Genomic DNA, 20,684 nt, shown 5'->3' with positions numbered 1-20,684 from the left:
TTAGGATTCTGTGGTGGTGTCTGATTGTCAATTTGGCAGAAAATTTAAAAGAAATGTAAAGAGAGAGAGAGAGAGAGAGAGAGAGAGAGAGAGAGAGAGAGAGAGTTTACCTTATCCCAGGAGTGGTGCTTATGACGCCCTAATCACGAATCCACTCTGGTTAAAATGTTGGTTGTCGAGAATGGAACCTGAGAGTATTTTTCATTCTTTGATCGGCGCACATTTGACCAAGAAAATCGAGGAGAGAGAGAGAGAGAAGGCGAGGAGAGAGAGACAAGAGAGAGTCTCTGGGAAAAATTCAATCCAATCTTTCCTTATATATATATATATATATATATCTTATTATATTATTTATTTAATTAATTCAGTTTAATAATATTTAGTTAATTAATTAATTAATAATTATTAATAATAATAATAATTATTATTATTTTTGATTTTGTTACAATCGGTATCCTCTTTCTTCTAAAATCTACCAGCTAATTCTTTAGCCTTGCCTACAATGGCTTTGATCAAGTCTTGACTGGGATTAACATTTGGATCAAAAGAAAAGACTCGATCGTGAGCTTGCTTCGGTGTCTGAAGTAGATCCTCATGCTCTAAGCATCCTCAAGCAAGCAATTCCAACAATTCACAACCCCGGAGATATCTTGCTTCACTCAAAGCAAAGCTTCATCCTATCTGGTAATGAGCTTTGATAATCTCATGGGATAACACCTATATCATTTGCATGATGGTTCGTTAATTGATACTCCTCCTCTATAACTCTAACTATTCGCATATTCTATACTATGAAATTCAATTCTGAAACATGTAAAGATGAAATGCATGTAATGAAGGGTTAGGTTACTCCTATGGATCATGCCTACGACTCCATATGTCTTAAGGCTTTGCCCTAGAGGTATAGGAGTGCATGGTTTGGTTTTACTAATCAACATATAACATGTAAAAGCTCCCAATTTGTCTTCAAAGAAAACAAACCAAGTGAGGGGATTTTCATGAGACTTATATAGAGGAAAAAACTCTATAAACTACTTCTTCCCTCTCTCCAAAAGGGTAGGAGTTTGGGTATTAAATTCTTGTGGTGTAGTGTAATAAGTGTGAATTGGAGCAAAATGAAATCCAAAATGCATGAGCATGGTAAGACATGTTGGGAATAAACAACAAATTCCTGAAACCTGTGAGAAACAAAATAGAGAAAATAATGCCAAAGAAAAATCAATCACACGCACAAGACAATATTTACGTGGTTCGATAATTTTGCCTACGTCCACAAAGTTGTAGGGATTTCAATATTATCAAGAAGAAAACACAGAGAGTGCGGCGATACAATGCTCTCCCTCTCGCTCTCTCGCAGGTACAACCACACAAACCATAATCACCCGAAAGCAATCCTTTAATATGTAGCGCCTAGGGTTCCGTTCCAAATGGGCTCCAAAATTTTCCCGGGGGCATTGCCCTCGGACCCTCACAAATACGACTTGTACTTATGGCCTAAGCCACAACACTCATGAACTAAGCCTTAGGATAGAAATCTCTAATTAAATAGGGATCAAATAAGTATCCAAATTAAAACACAACTAGACTCCACAAAAAGCCCAACAAGACATACATGGCATGGCATGGCATGACACAAACTTTCAATCATAGAGACACAACACAAACATGTAAGAATGCACCATATGCATAAACAAACACACAAAGCACATAATAGGTAGCTCAATTCTCTTATGTCCCTTGTGAAATCGCCAAAGCTATCCACACCATACTTGGATGGCCCACACATGCCAACAAGTTTGGTGATTATTTTAAAATCCAAGTAATTAAAGGCAATCTAAGTCAGATTATTTAACTTACTCTTTTGTTTCAAAACGAAATCGCCACTTTATTTTACTCTTGAGAAGGAAAAAAATAAAGGAAATCCATTTTTAAAGGATATTAGTTCCAAGAGTAAAATTTTGAATAAAAAAAAAAGTGTAATCTCTTAATTCCTTTTTAATGGAATTAAGAAACTAACACCCCAAAGCACTCATTCCATGAATGATTATTGTTTTTACCTTTTATGTGTATATGTGTTTTGCTTTTAGTAAAAACTAATTTTCTGTAATGAAGAATGTTAAAATTTAATGGGAAATAAGAAAGTTATAGGGCTTATTGTAACGATACCAAAAATAATTATACTTTATTAGGGTTATGACCCTTACAAAAAAAAAAAATAAAAAAAAAAAATAATTATTATTAAATTGAAATAATATGAAATGAATGAATCTTCAAAGGAAGATTTCAATTCCAATTCACAATCCAGAGAGCGCCATCTTCTTTTCTTTCTCACACACACACACACACACACACACACACACATATATATATATATATGTAAAATGAATGAATCTTCCAAAGGAAACTTTCAATTCCAATTCACAATGAGCCTGTTTTATTTATTATAATTATTTTTTTTCCAAAATTGAAAAGTGAGGGGCTGTTAATGGTGGGACTGGCGGCGAGCGTTCGGCGACAGCTCCGCGGTCGCCCCATTTTGTTATTTGTAGAATTTAATTAATGGTAGTGATTCCCCACTTCCATCCCCACACTCAGCCACGTGCGCCCTCAATCACCGCCGTCCAATTCTCCCAATTGTCAGATCATCAACTTCCGGTCCCACCCTCCCTCCTCTTCATCACCGTCTTTATACTGCAATTTCCGGCTGTGTCCCTTTGACTCTCCTGATTCCTCACTCTCTCTCTCTCTCTCCCCTCTGCCCTTTTCGGCTTTCGCGTTGTCCGCCACCGACTCGAAGGTCTGTGAAGCCCACGCTCTTCAACGGTCGGTGATTTCGTCCGTACCAGGAGCGCGACTCCTTCTCTTTCTTTGTTCATACTCATCGTTGTTGTCATCTTCTGCTGCTGTTCTTGGGAGACCTAATCTAGGGTTCTTTCTTGCTTTCTGAAACTCTAAAATCCATTTCCAGGGGTTTTGGGTGGCTTTGTCATTAGGCCTTGTGCTCGACCGCTCTCTTTGCTGAATTTATTTACCCGGAACATGCGATTTCAGCATATTTACTATGATTGAGAAGTCAAAGAACAGGAAAAGGGGCTCAATCAGCGAAGACGACGTGTCTGCTCTCCTGGGAAGGTCTGTGTGTGTGAGTGTGTGTGTGCGTGTGTGTGTAATATTTTTTCTTATTTGTTTGGGTATCTGTTGTGGGTAGCGATTTGGTTAAAGAAAGTCGAAACCTTTCGTGCTACTTTGCATACAAAGTAGAAAGCTGTGTTGGATATTGGGTGTTATATGGATGCGGGGCTTTTGTGTTGAGCAGGTATAAGGCGACGACGGTGCTTTCACTGCTTCAAGAAGTGGCTCAGTCTGCGGATGCCAAGATTGATTGGAATGCGCTGGTGAAGAAGACCTCAACTGGTATTTCTGACGCAAGAGAGTATCAGATGCTATGGCGACATTTGGCTTATCGCCATTCCTTGCTCGATAAGTTAGAAGATGGGGCCGAACCTCTGGTCAGTCTCTGCCACTTTCTTCAGTTTCACATTTTGACTTTTGAATTTCTAGGTTGATATATAGAATCAAGTAATATTATATTGCTAAAAAAAATTATAAGCTATAATGTTAATTAGAAGCAAATTTTATCACTTTTGCATCTCTGAGAATTGGGCATTCCAAAGGAATTATTACTTTTATTTTGTTATTAACTGTATGATAAGGATACCGTGAAATTTTGAATTTTTTATTGTGTTACTGACTTTATCAATGAGGATACTGTAAAATTTTGAATTCAAAAATCAAAGAACAGGATGGTTATAATTCTCCTTAATAGCTGATTGCAGAAGCACCCTGAATATGAAAAAAAATTATCAGAGATTCAAAATGGTATTACACAGTGGCCTAAAATTTAGTTTGTATTTATTTTAAATCCTATTCCACATTTGCCACATGTTTGGAAGCCAATATCTTTATGAAATGCTCTTTATACTGACTGCACATCAATTCAGCCAAAACAATGTGGTATTTAACAAAGTTTGCAAATTATTTGGGCAATGCTTTAATTAAGCTTAGAAATTTCGAGAAATTGCATTAAGTAGCACTGTTTTTAGGAGTTGAAACACTTTCACATTACAATCGCCAACCATTGTCACGTTTAGGTCATGTTTTTATTTTTAGAATTTTGCTTCATGTTTTCATAAAAACTTTGTCATCCTTGCAAAGTTTAGGTATTTGAAATGCAGGCCAAGAACCTCCTGAGGAAGAGTGAGTTAGTTGCTGTTTGTGTCGTTAAAAGGGGTAGAGATAGACCTCAAATGACACGGAATGAGATAGTGAGGAAGGACTTTATAACTATTAAGCTAGTGGAGGAAAATTTCCTCAGATAGGTGAATTGGCATAAAAAGATTCATGTAGCCGACCCCACCTAGTGGGACTTAAGGCTTGTTGTTTGTTGTTTTTGTCATCCTTGCAATGAGTCCTCTAAAGTATGTTTGGAATGGCAAAGCAACTAGCAGAATCCGTTACTTTCCCCACCCCTATCCATACAAGGAAAATTGTTTTCATTACTCTCACATATACTCGTTATGAAATGAATTTTCTCTGTCCCTACAATATTTAAGTTATAATTTCTCACCAAACTAAACTACACATGACAAATATTGTCTTATTGTAGAAGCCAATGCAATAAAACAATCTTAGAATCTTGAATCTATGCATATGTATATCATATTTAATTTCAATATATCATCTCAACATCATATCATTAAAATTTTGAGCAAAAGTCACGGTCTTCTCTGAAGGTTTAACAAAAAGACGGGACCTCTCTTGAGATTTCAAAAAATCCCACAGCCTCCTTTAACATTTAATTTTCTGGGGACACTTGCACTCCTTCCACCAATTCATCATCAAGTGACCAAGTAAAATTAAAAAGTTGACTATTTTGCCCTTTTTTCTCCTTGACACACATAAATTGATGTTGCAATGGCTAGAACTTCATCCCCAATGATGGGGTTTGCACTTTTTGGGAGGGGGGGCTTATGCAAATTTTTTTGGTTTGTTAAACAATATTTATCGTATTTGATGTGTGTCAAGGGCAAAAGGACAAAGTAGTCAATTTGAAATTTTATTTGCTACTTGATGATGTCCCGGGAAGCAAATGTCAAGGGAGATTTCTGGGATTTTTAAAGCTTTAGGGGAGGTCAGTGTCTTTTGCCCGAAAATTTTAATCATACAAATCTATTAAATCATTGTTATTGATAAAATGGGGGCATCCCCATTATATTAGTATTAGATTACTTTATTATCACTGTTGTTATCATCATCACCAAACTAGTTTTGTTTGCAGGTTTCCTATTTATTAAGTTTCAAGTATTGTTGCTATTACTATTATACCCTTTTTGCTTAGTATATAAGATGTGCAGTTGTAGGGGCATTTTAGGCATTTGAAGAATGATGCCAAAATTGAGTGGTGGAGATCACCTTTGTAGTAGTAGAGAACTTGATAGGGAGGGTCAAAAGGGGTTTGAGATTTAAGACCTTAATATTTGTGGAGAAGTAATAGACTCTCCGCCACCCACCTGTCCACTTAAAAGGGATTTTGGATTTAGGACCTTATTACCTTAATATTCATGGAAAGAAATGCACATACATGCGTATATTGAAAACTTTTAAAAGAGGAAGAGAAAGAAAGCTTTTTTTTTTTTTTGGGGGGGGGGGGTGGCGGTGGTGATAGAAGCATCATCATTGACATCACTATCTAGTCTCTGATAATGTTGTGTAGAGATCACCTTTGTAGTAGTAGAGAACTTGATAGGGAGGGTCAAAAGGGGTTTGAGATTTAAGACCTTAATATTTGTGGAGAAGTAATAGACTCTCCGCCACCCACCTGTCCACTTAAAATGGATTTTGGATTTAGGACCTTATTACCTTAATATTCATGGAAAGAAATGCACATACATGCGTATATTGAAAACTTTTAAAAGAGGAAGAGAAAGAAAGCTTTTTTTTTTTTTTTGGGGGTGGGGGGGGGGTGGCGGTGGTGATAGAAGCATCATCATTGACACCACTATCTAGTCTCTGATAATGTTGTGTAACTGCAAATGGCATATCTAAAATGAGATTTAGTCGAACCTTGATCCAGAATAAGCAGAAGTCTACTCTTGTACTTCGGAGGACTTCTTATCCTCTCCTTGTTCTTATCCAAAAAAATAATAACGAGCAAAAGTGAAAATCAAATATTAATAGTAGAAACCCTAGTACATGTATCAGAATTGGCAAATCCTGCATTTTCTTAGTAAGGTGCAGCAGGGAGAAACTTCCAACAACTACTGAAAAGGCTAGTGTACTGATTTTTGTTGGTAATGGATAAACTTGTATGGGTATGAAATGGATAACATCAAAAGAGGAAAATTTCTGCCTTGCAAAAGGAAATGGGTAGTGGGGGGCCTGGGGAGTATGGTTGGATGATAGGTGCATCAAATCATGCTTGATGCACTGTGCAGACACTTGCACCTGTCTTTGGCAAATAAGAAGCAAATTTTGTTGCGGAGAAGCAGGTTCCTTTACTTTTGTATGGAAAAAAAAAAAAAAAAAGAGTAAGTTGAATCAACATTTGAATTAGTGAAATGATCATAAATGAATATATGAATTTGAATAATTTGCAATTGTTTGGTTATTGCATTGTTAAACATGTAAATTCATGTATTTTTGCATTTGAATCCTGCAAATAAAAAACTGCCAATCAAATCATGACCATCCTAGCCATCGCATCAATCAACTATGTATTCAGCTTATTCAGAATTGAATTGCAGTCATTTGTGTTGTGCATTGATCCAGCATTTTCTTGGTATTTGATTAGACTCATATCCAACATGGTTGTCAATAATTTTGGTAAAGTTTGTGATTTCAACTTACCATGGCAGTCCGCGTTGGACAGGGCGGTCTCTGAGTTTCAAATAAAATCTATAGGGTTTGGCAGTCTATGTGAAGGGCCGTGCGGTGCTAGCTAAAGCGCTCTTGTTTAACTAGCCAGCCTATCGTTTACCAACATTCATCCACAAAGTACTTTCATTAACATTCATTCAGATAGCAGCGGAAACAATAATCAATTCATGAAAGCCGTGACAAGCAAACAGTAAACATTGAAGCAAACGTAATTCATTAACAAATCCTCCGTTGACATGTTGTGTACTTAGCGAGGGAGGCAAGTAGGCTAAGCACGTTGACAATTGCTAGTGAGTTTTACAATGATTGATGAATACTCACCCTCCCCTAAAGAGGTTTTTATGTAATTATCATCCTAGCACTAGGAAACATCAAAGTGACCGAGGAGTCATACTGCCTTATTTGGCTTACAAAGACTCTACTAGCAAAAAATAACCCTACACTAGTATTTACATGATGGAAACCCATCCTAAGCACACGAGATAAGCGGTCACAGGCAAGCATAATGCCCTGAGCAAGCTTAGCTCGTGACACCATGGCATCAATCAACTATGTATTCACCTTATTCAGAATTGAATTGCAGTCATTTGTGTTGTGCATTGATCCAGCATTTTCTTGGTATTTGATTAGACTCATATCCAACATGGTTGTCAGTAATTTTGGTAAAGTTTGTGATTTCAACTTACCATGGCAGTTCGCGTTGGACAGGGCAGTCTCTGAGTTTCAACTAAAATCTATAGGGTTTGGCAGTCTATGAGTTTCAATTAAAATCTATAGGGTTTGCAGTTTTAGCATAAATTGCCTTTTGCAGCTTTCTTCACCAAAATGTCATTTTATTATTCACAGCAATAGGAATTAAAAATAACAGTGATTTAAAAGGCGTAATTGAGGCGTGCCTTGAGGCGATTTGAGCCTAAAATGCCCTAAGTCTAAGTGTGAATGTGTAATTCCACAAAGGCAAACGCATCAGGTGAGAAGGCGTACGCATCAGGTGTAAAGGCTCGCTTTTTTACGCCTCAATTGTCAAGGCATACGCTTTCCTTCCTTTCTCTCCCGCAAAGCTTCTTCTCCTCTGCTCTCTCGACAAAGCCTCGACAATGCCTCTGCTCTCTCTCTTTGAAGCCTCTAGTCTTCTCGTCTCTCGACGATTCCTTTGGACGAAGCTTTAGATCTCTCGACAAAGCGTCCAGTCTTCTCCCATGAGTTGATGAAGCTTCTGTAGCTTTCCTCCAGCTCCTTCTCCCTCTCTTATGACTCGAAAGCTTTCCTCCAGCGCCTTCTCCCTCTCTGATGATTCATCCAAGCTTCTCGTCTCTCTCTGATGAGTTTTGAACCCTTCCAATTTGATCTGCCTCTGTTCATTTAGTTTTATATTCTTAGAAATTAGTGGATGACTTTAATTTGACTTTTTCCATTCTTTTGGATGATTCTTTAATTTGGCTTTTTCTATTCTTTTGGTAATGTGGCTCATGTTTATTTTTTAACATGTATTATTTGTGTTTGTTATCTAAAATTGGCTTATATGATATTTATGTTATATTTTTATTTTTTCTCCATTATTCTAAATTTTTCTCTTTTTATTATATATAAATTGATTTTATTTGTTGATTTTTTTTAAAAATATAGTCCCAAAAGGCTTATGCCTCGCCTCAAGGGGGGTAAAACGCCTCGCCTTATGCCTTTGCCTTTTAAAACACTGAAAAATAAGAAAGAAAAATTTGTTTGAGCATAACCCCGAACCCCTTTAAAGTCTCCTTGCAAGCAATAGTAACCCTCCCCCCCCAAAAAAAAGATTGTGTAGTCATATCTTCATGCCAAAAAAAAAAAAAAAAAAAACTCGTGCAGTTATATCCCTTCATGGTCTAGTCAACCCAAGCCAACCTTAATCCACAAAGGATCTGAACATGAATCATTGTTTGATTTGCATATCAGTCAAAGACCAGAATTCAAAATCTGGGTCTTCATTGTCGATCAGCAATAGTTTGTCATCGATACTATCGACCTTTGGGTGCTTGACTTGCTGTACCACTGGCTGACGCCCCTTTTGTGCCCTTTCAGTAAAATTTCCTTTTTTTATAAAAAAAAATTATGATAAAGAGATATTGATGGAAGATTACTTTTTTGTTGCCTTTTGAAAATTTCTTTTGAAGGCATGGTTGAAAAGATTTGAGATTTTATATTGGTTTGGGAGGTGCAAAGTGATCCAAAAAAAAAATTTTCCTTTTTGATCACCACATAAAAAAGAATAGTGAACTTTGCACATTGCCATGAATCCTTTAAAACTCATCATCATAGTCTCCCACATAGAGTGGATCTACATGACTTTCAATAGATGAATACGCGAACTCGAATGCTTTATCCAATCTAGTTCTCCCTGATGATCCAGATCCAGTCGATTTAGCAGTTGCGCTGTTGCCTCCGATTTGGGAAGCAACTTGCTCCTCTAGCTTTCATACCTGCTCGAGTGATGCAACGTGGCATCATGGCAGGTCACACCGTCATCATCAAGCTTATACCCTCTCTTTCTAACTCAAAAATACTATAACAGCCCCGAGCTCTCTAAGGTCGATCACGTGGAGGTCCTGAAAAAGATGAATTTGTATTTGGGTGAGACACATCTAAGTAAGGGAAGAAACAATATATTAAATCAGCGTGTGGCCAACGTGAGGTTTGAAAATAACATATAAAATCATCATTTGCATTTAATCATAATTTCTAAAATCCTTTCCTGAGCCTGATCAAATACATGTAAGGTATTTTACCAACGAGATTTCCTAAGGATTGAAGTGATTACCCGCCCATACAAGTAGCACCCCCTATGCTCTGATACTTTAGGCAACCAATGATCACAGTTGAAGCATAATAGGGCACTTACCTTACTCAGTAAGCCCTCAGGTAAAGAAGTAATTTCGTACTTACACAGTTTATGCAAAGGTTTACCAGCGAAAGCTCCCGAGAATAAGGAAATTTACCCGCCCATACAAGTAATTTCCCTCTACCCTAATACGTTATGCAACCTACTGCTACATCTGATACCTATTAGGGCACTCGCCTTTTTAAGCAAGCCCTCGGGCGAAGAGTTTGCCCCGCCCATAACACGTACCATGTTATACTAGCATACATACTGATACTACTGTAATACATTTTTCTGTATCTCTCATCTGTTTATGTTCTTAACTTTGACATTTCATAGCATTTCACTTTACGTAACTCTTTCCCATTTTATATTGTTCACATTTCACATTTCATTTCCATTTCATTTCATTCGTTTCATTTCGTTTCATGCATTCGTACCACAACTCCTTTTAGCTGTACATCAATTAGTCGTACTACAGCTCCTTTTAGCTATACATCAGTTAATCCACATAGATTTGCGCTAAATCTGTTACTACAACTCCTTTTAGCTATCATCAGTTAGTCTACAGCTCCTTTTAGCTGTTCATCATTTACATGGTTACATTTATAATCACATGCAGCATAGTTCATATAACATTTTCATTCTCATTGCATTCCTTGTATAACTTGTATCTCATACATATAACATAATTTAACACAGAATTTCCATTTTACTCATGCCTCACAATTTAATAATATATTTCAAACATTTTCTGTAAAATAAGTCAACCCTCATTTATCATTCTTATAGTGAAAATATACTTTTAATTTCTTACACGATTAACCTGAAAAACCTTTCTCTTTCATCAATTTATTTTCACAAATACATATATAATAAAACAATCTTAGGCTCAAAAATCATAATTTAAACGGTTGACATTTTAAATCCATACAAAAACATATACATATATACATAACATAATCCATTTATCCGTTTAATTCATAAAACCTGGTTTAATATATATTTCTCCTTACTTGGTTTCTTGAACTACGTCAACAGGGACCCCAAAACGATGCCTATGGCTCTCGCCCAAATCCTGAATCATAAATCCTAGTTCCATTAAATCAACCCTAAATAAAATGCTATTTTAATATTTCCTAAATCCATAAATTCCCAATAAACATTTAAACTTCAAAATATATCCAATTTACTTAATTCCCCAAATCCCACTCTCGCTTTGGGGTGGTGCCTAGGATACCCAAATTGAAAATTTACTCTGACTAAAATAACGACGATCGAGACTAGGACCCTGTGGTAGTGCCCGATCGTCGATTTAGCTGAAGATCTAAGAAAAAATTAAGTAAAAAGTGAGGTTTTACCTTTTCCCAGGAGTGATGCCTACTTTGCTCGCATGACAAATCCGCTCTAGTAGAAATGTTGGTGGCGGAGATAGAACCTAACGGTATCTTCGATTTTATGATCAATCGAATGTTCGCCGAGAAATTTTAGAGAGAGAGAGAGAGATGGCCGTGGTGAGAGAGTTGGAGAGAGACATTCGACTTTTGGAATTCAAATTCCAATTCTATGTTTGCTTAAAAAGAAAGCATACATCCTATTATAATAAGATTATATATACATATATATATATATATATATATATATATGCTTTAACTAACAAAATAATATTATATATATAATATCTACTTTAACTTTATATATTATATTAAACTTACTTTCAAATGTCATTCATGCATTTAATGCATTCCACTTATATTTAATTATATTATATTAATATTATTATTTTATTAACTTACTTTAACCATTATAACATTATATTAATATTATACATATAGATATATAAATACCCACATTATTTTATCCTATATATATATATATATATATATATATAGATGTATGTATGTATGTATACTTATATATTCATCGTATTATTTATTTCATTAATTCAATTTAATAATAATAATTAATTAGTTAATAATAATATTTTTTTTCCGGGTTTTTACATTCTCCCCCCTCCCTTTAGAAAATTTTGTCATCGAAATTTTTATTAACCACTCATTTCCTCATTTTAGGAATTCATAACTCAATGCATCTCACATATTCCAATATCTATCAAATGAATTCCTATATTTTTCACAATTAAATAACATCATCATAAACATTAAGATCATCATATAAACTGCTCAATCATCCCTAATTAAATTAAATCATTATTATCTTAAATATATAATCTCGTACCGGCGTCTCTAGCATTATCTACATCAGCCTGAAGCAATGAGTACACTCGTGCTGGTCCACCTATACCAAGAGGTACTTGCTGGTTTCCCCTGATATCATAACCTCTGAAATCAACTAACCGACCTCATACCACACATTTCCATATACTCCAATTTAAATATTAAACACCCAACTTGACCACAAACCATTAAATCACATTACCTAAATTATTCTCCTTCAAAGATTTTTTTTTCCCACTACACAAATCAACCAACCTAACCTTCGAGTTCAAATCCCAACTTCTAATTTCTCTGCTCGGAAACATCACCATCGATGGATTTACCATGATTTTCTGAAGCTAGCTACTTCTTCAGAAAAGACCATCAAGAGATTTCTGCCCCCAAGCTTACAAAACACAACTCAGAATTCCTAACAATCGTAATCTACCCATCTCTATTCTTATCGCAACTCAATCCTATACTCTAATATTAATCCATTCTAGAGTCTTCAAAACCCAAATCCTAATGCTTTGATGCCAAAATGTAACACCCCGAACCCGAAAACCCGGTCTGTTGTGTTATACCTGAATAAACTGTGATTCGTGGTTCCGCGAACCTGCTTGGTGGGACCCGAGTGCCACGTCAATAATTCATCTGAACCTGATACTCAATTCAATCATGCAGCGAAAAACATAAATATAATCCTCAAACAATAAAATAGCAGAGTTTCTAATTATAACATCCCAAATAATACATCCATCAACCTGCATCTACATATATATACATATCTCCAACATCTAGTATTCACAACCGTCCATAACTCATAAAACTTAAAACATAAAATATAAAAACTTCATATAGCTCAAAAATATCATCAAGCTTATACCCTCTCTTTCTAACTCGAAAATACTATAGCAGCCTCGAGCTCTCTAAGCTCGATCACGTGGAGGTCCTGAAAAAGATGAATTTGTATTCAGGTGAGACACATCTCAGTAAGAGAAGAAACAATATATTAAATCAGCGTGTGACATGAAGTTTGAAAATAACATATAAAATCATTATTTGCATTTAATCATAATTTCTAAAATCCTTTCTTGAGCTTGATCAAACACATGTAAGGTATTTTACCAACGAGATTTCTTAAGGATTGGGGTGATTACCCGTTCATACAAGTAGCACCCCTATGCTCTGATACTTTAGGCAACCAATGGTCATAGTCGAAGCATATCAGGGCACTTACCTTACTCAGTAAGCCCTCAGGTGAAGAAGTAATCTCGTATTTACACAGTTCATGTAAAGGTTTACAAGCGAAAGCTTCTGAGAATAAGAAAATTTACCTGTCCATACAAGTAATTTCCCTCAGCCCTAATACGGCCTACTGCTACATCTGATACCTATTAGGGTACTCGCATTTCTCAGCAAGCTCTCGGGCGAAGAGTTTGTCCTGCCCATAACACGTACCATGTTATACTAGCATACATAGTGATACTACTGTAATACGTTATTCTATTTGTCATCATTCTGTATCTCTCATCTGTTCATGTTCTTAATTTTGACATTTCATAGTATTTCACTTTACGTGGCTCTTTCCTATTTTACATTGTTCACATTTCACATTTTATTTTCATTTCATTTCCTTTCATGCATTCGTACCATACCTCCTTTTAGCTGTACATCAATTAGTCGTACTATAGCTCCTTTTAGTTGTACATCAGTTAGTTCACATAGATATGCGCTAAATCTGTTACTATAGCTCCTTTTAGTTGTTATCAGTTAGTCTACAGCTCCTTTCAGCTGTTCATCATGGTTACATTAATAATCACATGCAGCATAGTTCATATAACATTTTCATTCTCATTGCATTCCTTGTATAAATTGTATCTCATTTGCACGTTACCATGAAACCTTTAAAACTCATCATCATAATCTCCCACATAGGGTGGATCTACATGACTTACACGTATATGTCAGATAGATTAATCCATAACAGCCTAGCATAGAGTCGCTTTCTGTTTTACAACCTTTTTTGGTGGGAAGTTTTGAGCGACTATGATATGCAATGCATATGAGTGAATGGTCATTGGTTTTGGTTTAGGTTTAGTTGTGCTGCAGACTGAAAACTGTGACACCTGGGACACTTAAATATGTGACTGATCTGGTTGAGAGTTGCTCTTAGAAGAATGTTTGGTGGGGGATGACGTGTTAGATGGTTTCTAACATTGAGTTCTTAAACATGGGTTTTGAAGCTGCGTTAACTTTCTTTTGTCAGCTTCTATTCATGTCAGGGTGTGTAGATTTGGAGAGGGTTGTCTGGCTCTCGATGCAATGGACTATTACTTGCAAACAAAGAGCAGCTAGTTGATTATCTTCCACTGGCGCATTTTGATTTGCTTCAGGGTTTGTATTTCTCTCAGGAAAGGATATGATAAAAAGTTATTGACATGATCAATCTGAATATGCTTTTGGTTGATGTAATTTAGTTCATATAAATGCAATGAAATTCTTTCTGTTGTTGATATTACTAAAATTGGTGATAGTATAGTGAAAGTTGAGATCTGGTGCTTCCAGATCATGTGAAAAGAAAGGTTAGATTTTTAATTTTTAATGATTTGAACTGTTTTTCAAAAATTGGCTTGCAGGATGATGATAGTGATTTGGAGTATGAATTGGAAGCATCCCCTGCTGTTAGTTGTGAAGCATCAACTGAGGCTGCCGCATGTGTGAAGGTAAGAACTTGCATTATTGCACACAGATGATTTGTTTTGAACAATCCATTTAAAAATCCATGGAACACCACATGCCAATGACATCTGAAAACTCCACTCTCCACCCTCCTTCTCCGGCACACACAAGCATCATATCCTTTACTCTTCTGAGTTTCAAATACCGGCCTGTTATTTTTTTTTTTTTAATTTCATTAGGTGCCAAATATTCTGCTAGTATTTCTTATATATGACACCCGTGCTATTTGTGTGTTGTTTCTTGATCGTTCAATCTTTTTTTCTTTTAATTATAATGTTGTGTGTTTGGCATGCCAAGGACTCTCAACTGACACCCCAGATCTATCCTCAACAGTCATAGGAGTTTGAATTGCATGTTGATTGTTTATTTTGTTCACTGTTCTTAGTTCAAGTATAGCTAGATTATCTTTTGGGAATGGTTGGCTTGACCAGGTACTCATTGCTTCTGGTTTAGCAAGCGACTCCAGTGTCCCAAACAGCTCAACTATTGAGGCTTCCTTAATTATAAGTATACCCAATGGGCAGCCATCTAGAAATTTCTCAGAAAACTCGCAACCAGCTTGTTCTGTGCATGGGACACATATTGCTGTTCCAGTTTCTGTTCTGAAACAACCTCTACCTTCTGGGACGTCTGCTGAAGGATTGGATGCAAATGGAGCAGCAAGCAGTAGTCTACCACCCCGAAAGAAAAGAAAACCTTGGACAGAAGCAGAGGATATGGAACTCATTGCTGCTGTGCAGAAACGTGGTGAAGGTAGTTGGGCAAATATCTTGAAAGGAGATTTCAAAGGGGATAGAACTGCATCACAACTATCTCAGGTTGTTTGCTCGTCCCCTATTTTTCTCAACTTCACTGTGCTAGCTCTTTATTTTATCCTTCTTTTCCTTCATGTAAATGTGTTGCATTTGTTCCACATAGAACGTTAACTTGAAAGTTCAGCATGTAGTAGATTTGAGTGATGTTATGGGCATCAATATGTGTGTTTTACTTGGTAGATCTGTCTCTTTGACCTGGTAGATGTGTTTTGTTTTGACAAGGTTTTGAGGGATCCCTAGGTGGCAAGGCAATGGTGGGCAAGCGTTGAATGTTTTACATGGCTATTGATATTTATAATAGCTAGATGATTGTTATCAATGATGAAGTGAGACAAGTATAGAACATGTGAATGTGTGCATGTTTTAAATACCTAGTTTTTCATTTCACAGATATCATCCTTATTCTTTCCTTTTATCAAGCATAGTGTGGGTGGTGGTTATTGGGGTCTTGTTTTGGTAGGTTTTATGGTCAAGGGAGCATTGTTTTTCCATTGCTTTTTCTTGTCTTTCTCTGCCTTCTCCATTGTTTGTGATATCCACTTGTTTCCTCTTTCTGCTTTCTTGATGGGGATTATATTACTTGGACTTTCATTTTCACAGGAACTTCGATGATAGTAAGGCTAGTGAGATTTCATTTTTTCTCTTGGTTTGTAGGTGTCCTTGTAGCCTTCTTCGCATTTGTTTTCTTGTAAATCTTTCAGTTTCAATTAATTTTTTCCAATATACCTTTCCCCCTTGCTAATCACTTATGGGAAGTGAAGGTATCCATAAAGAGAGGCTTTTGTGTGGTGGCTATCCCTAATGGAGTTAATACCAACAATTTGTTGCAGAATCTCTGCACGAAGTTTGTCTTCTAATGTGTGTGATGTGTTATGGTAGTGACAAGTCTCTTGCTCACTTACCCCTGTATTGCTTTGTGGCTTGGAGCTTATGGGATAAACTGTTTCTTTTATTTGGTGGATGTTGGGTGTTAGAGCTTCTTGAAGCTTTCTTTTTTAGAGGTTTCAAAAGGTATAAGGATGGAAGAAGAATGTGGTTCTATATGGTTTTTGTAGTGCTTCAGGTCATTTGGTTAGAGAGCAAGTCTTCGTATTTCTCATGGTCACTCTTTGCCTATGTATGGAATAACAGTTATATGTGTCCTTTGTGGCTGTTTTTTGCAGAATTTGCTACTCTCAGTTGCTTGTGACCTCATGCAATTCCTTGGTTACCATCCCTTCACAAGTTGGGATTGAAAACTGCATCTGAATACTTTGATTATTGTGCGGTTGGAAATTGGAAATTACTGTAGATTGACTTAAAAGCGTGTCTTAGTGAATCTTGATAACTATATATATATATATATATATATAGAGTAATATTTTCAAAATGGTAACTATTGTAATTAGAAATTTTGTGACTACAAAATGATAATTGGTACTACTATATTCCATTGATAGTTGGTACTACAAAAATGGTATGTTTTTTCCTTTTATGAAAGAAAATGTCTCATTAAATTGAATCGATTATTTGATACATTGTGCATTGAATACATGTCGTGAACGTTATGTAACGCTTTTACATAACGGAGCGTTATGTAACGGTTTTTTGGTTACTGATACTGTTACACACCACGAAATCAATAGGAAAAAAAAATCACGGTCGTAGTGGCCGTCACGGATTGCAATCGTTACGTAAAGGCCGCTGCTGCCTTTACATAACCACTACAGGACTGTTATGCCAAAAAAAATTATTTTATTTTACTTTTTTTACTCACTTTTTCTCCCTCTTTCATAAATCATTCTCAATGTGGCAAGAGGGGAAAAGATTATAATAAGGATGGCATCAATGCAAAATTTACTATTTTTTTGAATACTCACGAGATGCATTAATTAACAATTTGAAAATACTAACTTGTTAGGAAAATAATTTTTTTGATAATATTAGTAATTTGATATTTATGTTCTATATTTTTCAACATCAACCTTCTTTCTTTTCTAGTTATTTTATATTTTTATTATTCGTATGTCTTATGTGTCTAATAGATTAATGGAGTGTATAATGTATTTTTTTTTATTAATTAATTTTGCACACATAAGAAAAATGAGAAGTATAAATGCGTGCACACCTGCTACCGTGATTTAAAACCATGATTGAATGTCTAAAAAAAGAGATTTACAATCAATCCTAGAAGGCAGAAAACCGAAGAAACAGATTCATTTAGGTTGTCCCTAAGAGGATGAATTTTTGGCCTCAGATTTGGATGTGTGGATTTGGATGAAATTTAAGTATATTTTGTATTATATTTTATCCAAATTCACGGTTTGAATTTCAAGCTTCCAAACATAGTGTGGGAGAATGCACAAAATTGGCTGATCTTGTTAGCCCCAAGATTGCTCATTAAAAAACACAATTAATTTCTACCATCTCAAAGCTGCTGAAAATTGTTTGAATACCTGTGCATTAAGCTTGATTTATGGGTAATAGATTTGATTATGAAAATAGAGTTGACTCCATTCCTTTCAGAAGAACAACTTTTTCTGCCATGGCTTTTTCTCATGTATTGTTTTACAGCTTTTACTAATTATCATGGGTTTATTATGCAGAGGTGGGCTATTATCAAGAAACGATGTAAAAACTTGGATGTGGGGGGAGCCAAATCGAATGGCCCACAAATTTCTGAGGCACAGCTAGCAACACGTCGGGCAATGTCCATGGCCCTTAATATGCCAATTGGTACTTTGTCTACAACTGCTTCAACCAGTAATGGTGCGTGTCGTCTTCATTTTATACTATTCTAAGTGGGTTAAATGCCTCACATGGCAAAAATCCAACCAATTTTCTTGGCGCATCAAATGGATTTGTGTCCCTTTTGTTGTTCTCTTTTTGAAGGCAACCAAAGTTACAGAACCAGGGTCTAAAATGTTTCATCCTGGGAAGCCCCATTTTTATTTTCCTTGTGCAACACAGTAGCATCTGAGATAGATTGCATGTATTTTAGGATGGGTTTGTTTTATAGGCTAAGGTTTTGTAGGTTTGGATTAGCAGAATAGTGTCAGATTTTGTTTGAATATGATAAATATCATGTTCTGTGTTTGGTTTGCTATCTATAACATATAGGATGGACATAGCTGGAATTTTTTTAAATTTATATGTATATTTTTTACTTTTTGATTTTTATGCTGCTTTGCTCTATTAGCCTGAACTGGCTACTGGGGAAAAGAAGGGGTCTTGGGGGTGGGTTTGGGGAGGTGACTGGCTGGCTCTAGTTCCCATGAGGGGAAAGTCATATTGTACACAAACAATAGGCTAAGAGTGGCTTACCCAAGCCTAGCCAAGATGAAATGAACACACCCTATAGGCCTGAAAAGTTGCTGGTGACCAACTAATGTCGCAATCTTATCCATTTGTGAAGGAGGAGTCATGATATGAGCTCCTTGGCAGTTTAAGGGTGGTGAATGAGGTCTTAAAATTCCCTGCAGTAGCAGAGTTTGAAAATGTGTCGGAAATTTTTTATGGAAGTAGTGGAAATATTAAAGGAGATAATGATGAATTTGAACTCAAACTATTACCCTGGAGAATCACAAGTTAGCCTATATTGTGTATAAGAATGTATATTGTATGGTGCACAATTGTATAGTTAGCCTATTAAGCAGCATCAAATGATGTAACCAGAATTGTGTGTGAACATATTACCATATTGAAATACAATCCTCTAAAGACATGAAAGGTCTGACAAAAGGTTGCAGGTATATTCATAAGCTCAATGTGGCATAAATTCTATGGGATTTATAGCTATCATTCTTATCCTTTTGTGGTGCTAAATTAGTAGATTTTAAAAGCCAAGTTGTGCTAAAATCTGCATGCAATACACTGCTAAATATATTTGATTGGAATAAACTATATAATTACTTGCTTATTCTTTGATAACTTAAGCAGGTTAAAATTTATAAAGTAAACTAATATTTTTTATTATGATGTTATTTTTCCTAGTAATTAGAAAGGGCAAAATAAATTAAAAAGCTGCCAATTTTAGTTCTGTGCTTCTCATTGTCACCGAGTCCTAGTGAGCATTTTTTGAGTTACTGCCTCCTTTTGTTGTTTCACACCCAGACCTTGAAACTATATGGTCCGTGAATTCTTGGGGTTCAAGACTGAAACTACTGGTGCATATACCAAGATATATTTTGCTGATATTGTTTTGCTTTCACATTCAACACCTTAATATATTCTCTACCAGCTTGTGTTCCTGAAGTTTAATTGAATCTGGAACAGGCGGGATGAATTCAAATACTGCATCTGGTTGCTCCACACGTCCTACAGCTGCCACTGTTACTGAAGCTGCAGGTGGTGGCGGTACTTCACAATCCCAAAATCAGTCTCAACATGGTTCTGTCTCAGCAACACCTCAGGTGGGACCATCGAGTTCAACACTGAAATCCCGAGCAACCTCCAAAAAAGTGCCTACAAAGTCGGGTTATAGCTCAGATTCCATGTTGAAAGCGACAGCAGTTGCTGCCGGGGCTCGCATTGCAACTCAAAATGATGCTGCAGCACTGATAAAATCAGCAAATGCTGTTCATATCATGGGTCCTGGAGGAGGTTCTTTGATCAAATCATCATTGCCTGGAGGTTCAAACTCAGCGTCTGCTACTTAGGGTTGTACAAAGTTTACTGGTTAAACTGAAGGTCAGACCAAAAGCAAATCGATTCACATTGTGGTTTGGTTTTTGGCTTTTCATATTTTAAAATCATGCTTCTTGGTTTCGGTTTCAGTTTTACAAGTAAACTGAAGCGAAAAGCTGAGTTAGGTTCCAGTTAGTTAAATTTAAAATTTTAAATGCTATTCTTTAGTTTATTTGTTGGTTAGGAACTTACATTTTATTCTTACTATTTTTAGCATAGTATAATTATGACCTTTATGAAAAAGGGGAAGGTCTACTTTCATCGGTGATTGGGGACAACTGGAGAGGGGAAGAGTTGGCGATTAATGAGACTCGCTGTGAAAATCATATTTTTTGGTTGGTAAAACACTAGCCGTTGCCTGTCATGTCAGAATGAAGGACACTTGCCTTGAGTTTTTTTCTATTTTATTATTAAAAATAAATAAAATATTAAATAATACTCTTATTAGGAAAAAAA

At 36.0% G+C, this 20,684-nt stretch overlaps 1 protein-coding gene across 2 annotated transcripts; it reads left to right on the top strand.

Annotated features, from left to right (window-relative positions):
* Positions 1 to 2,590: 2,590 nt before the first annotated feature.
* LOC131162110 (uncharacterized) lies at positions 2,591 to 20,471 on the top strand. Of its 2 annotated transcripts, XM_058118272.1 has the most exons (7): positions 2,717 to 2,823; positions 2,969 to 3,132; positions 3,317 to 3,509; positions 14,646 to 14,732; positions 15,180 to 15,566; positions 18,149 to 18,311; positions 19,818 to 20,471. In XM_058118272.1, the coding sequence occupies exons 2-7, from the start codon at positions 3,062 to 3,064 to the stop codon at positions 20,198 to 20,200; spliced, it is 1,284 nt and encodes a 427-aa protein (XP_057974255.1). In that variant the 5' UTR covers positions 2,717 to 2,823; positions 2,969 to 3,061; the 3' UTR covers positions 20,201 to 20,471. The 2 variants fall into 2 exon arrangements, with proteins under 2 accessions (XP_057974256.1, XP_057974255.1); XM_058118273.1 differs by having other exon boundaries at positions 2,591 to 3,132.
* Positions 20,472 to 20,684: the final 213 nt, after the last annotated feature.

Source organism: Malania oleifera, chromosome 8 (genome assembly GCF_029873635.1).
Source record: "Malania oleifera isolate guangnan ecotype guangnan chromosome 8, ASM2987363v1, whole genome shotgun sequence".
Taxonomy (NCBI): Eukaryota; Viridiplantae; Streptophyta; class Magnoliopsida; order Santalales; family Ximeniaceae; genus Malania; species Malania oleifera.
Note: the sequence above shows the minus strand (reverse complement) of the source record. Positions and strands in the feature narration are given on the sequence as shown.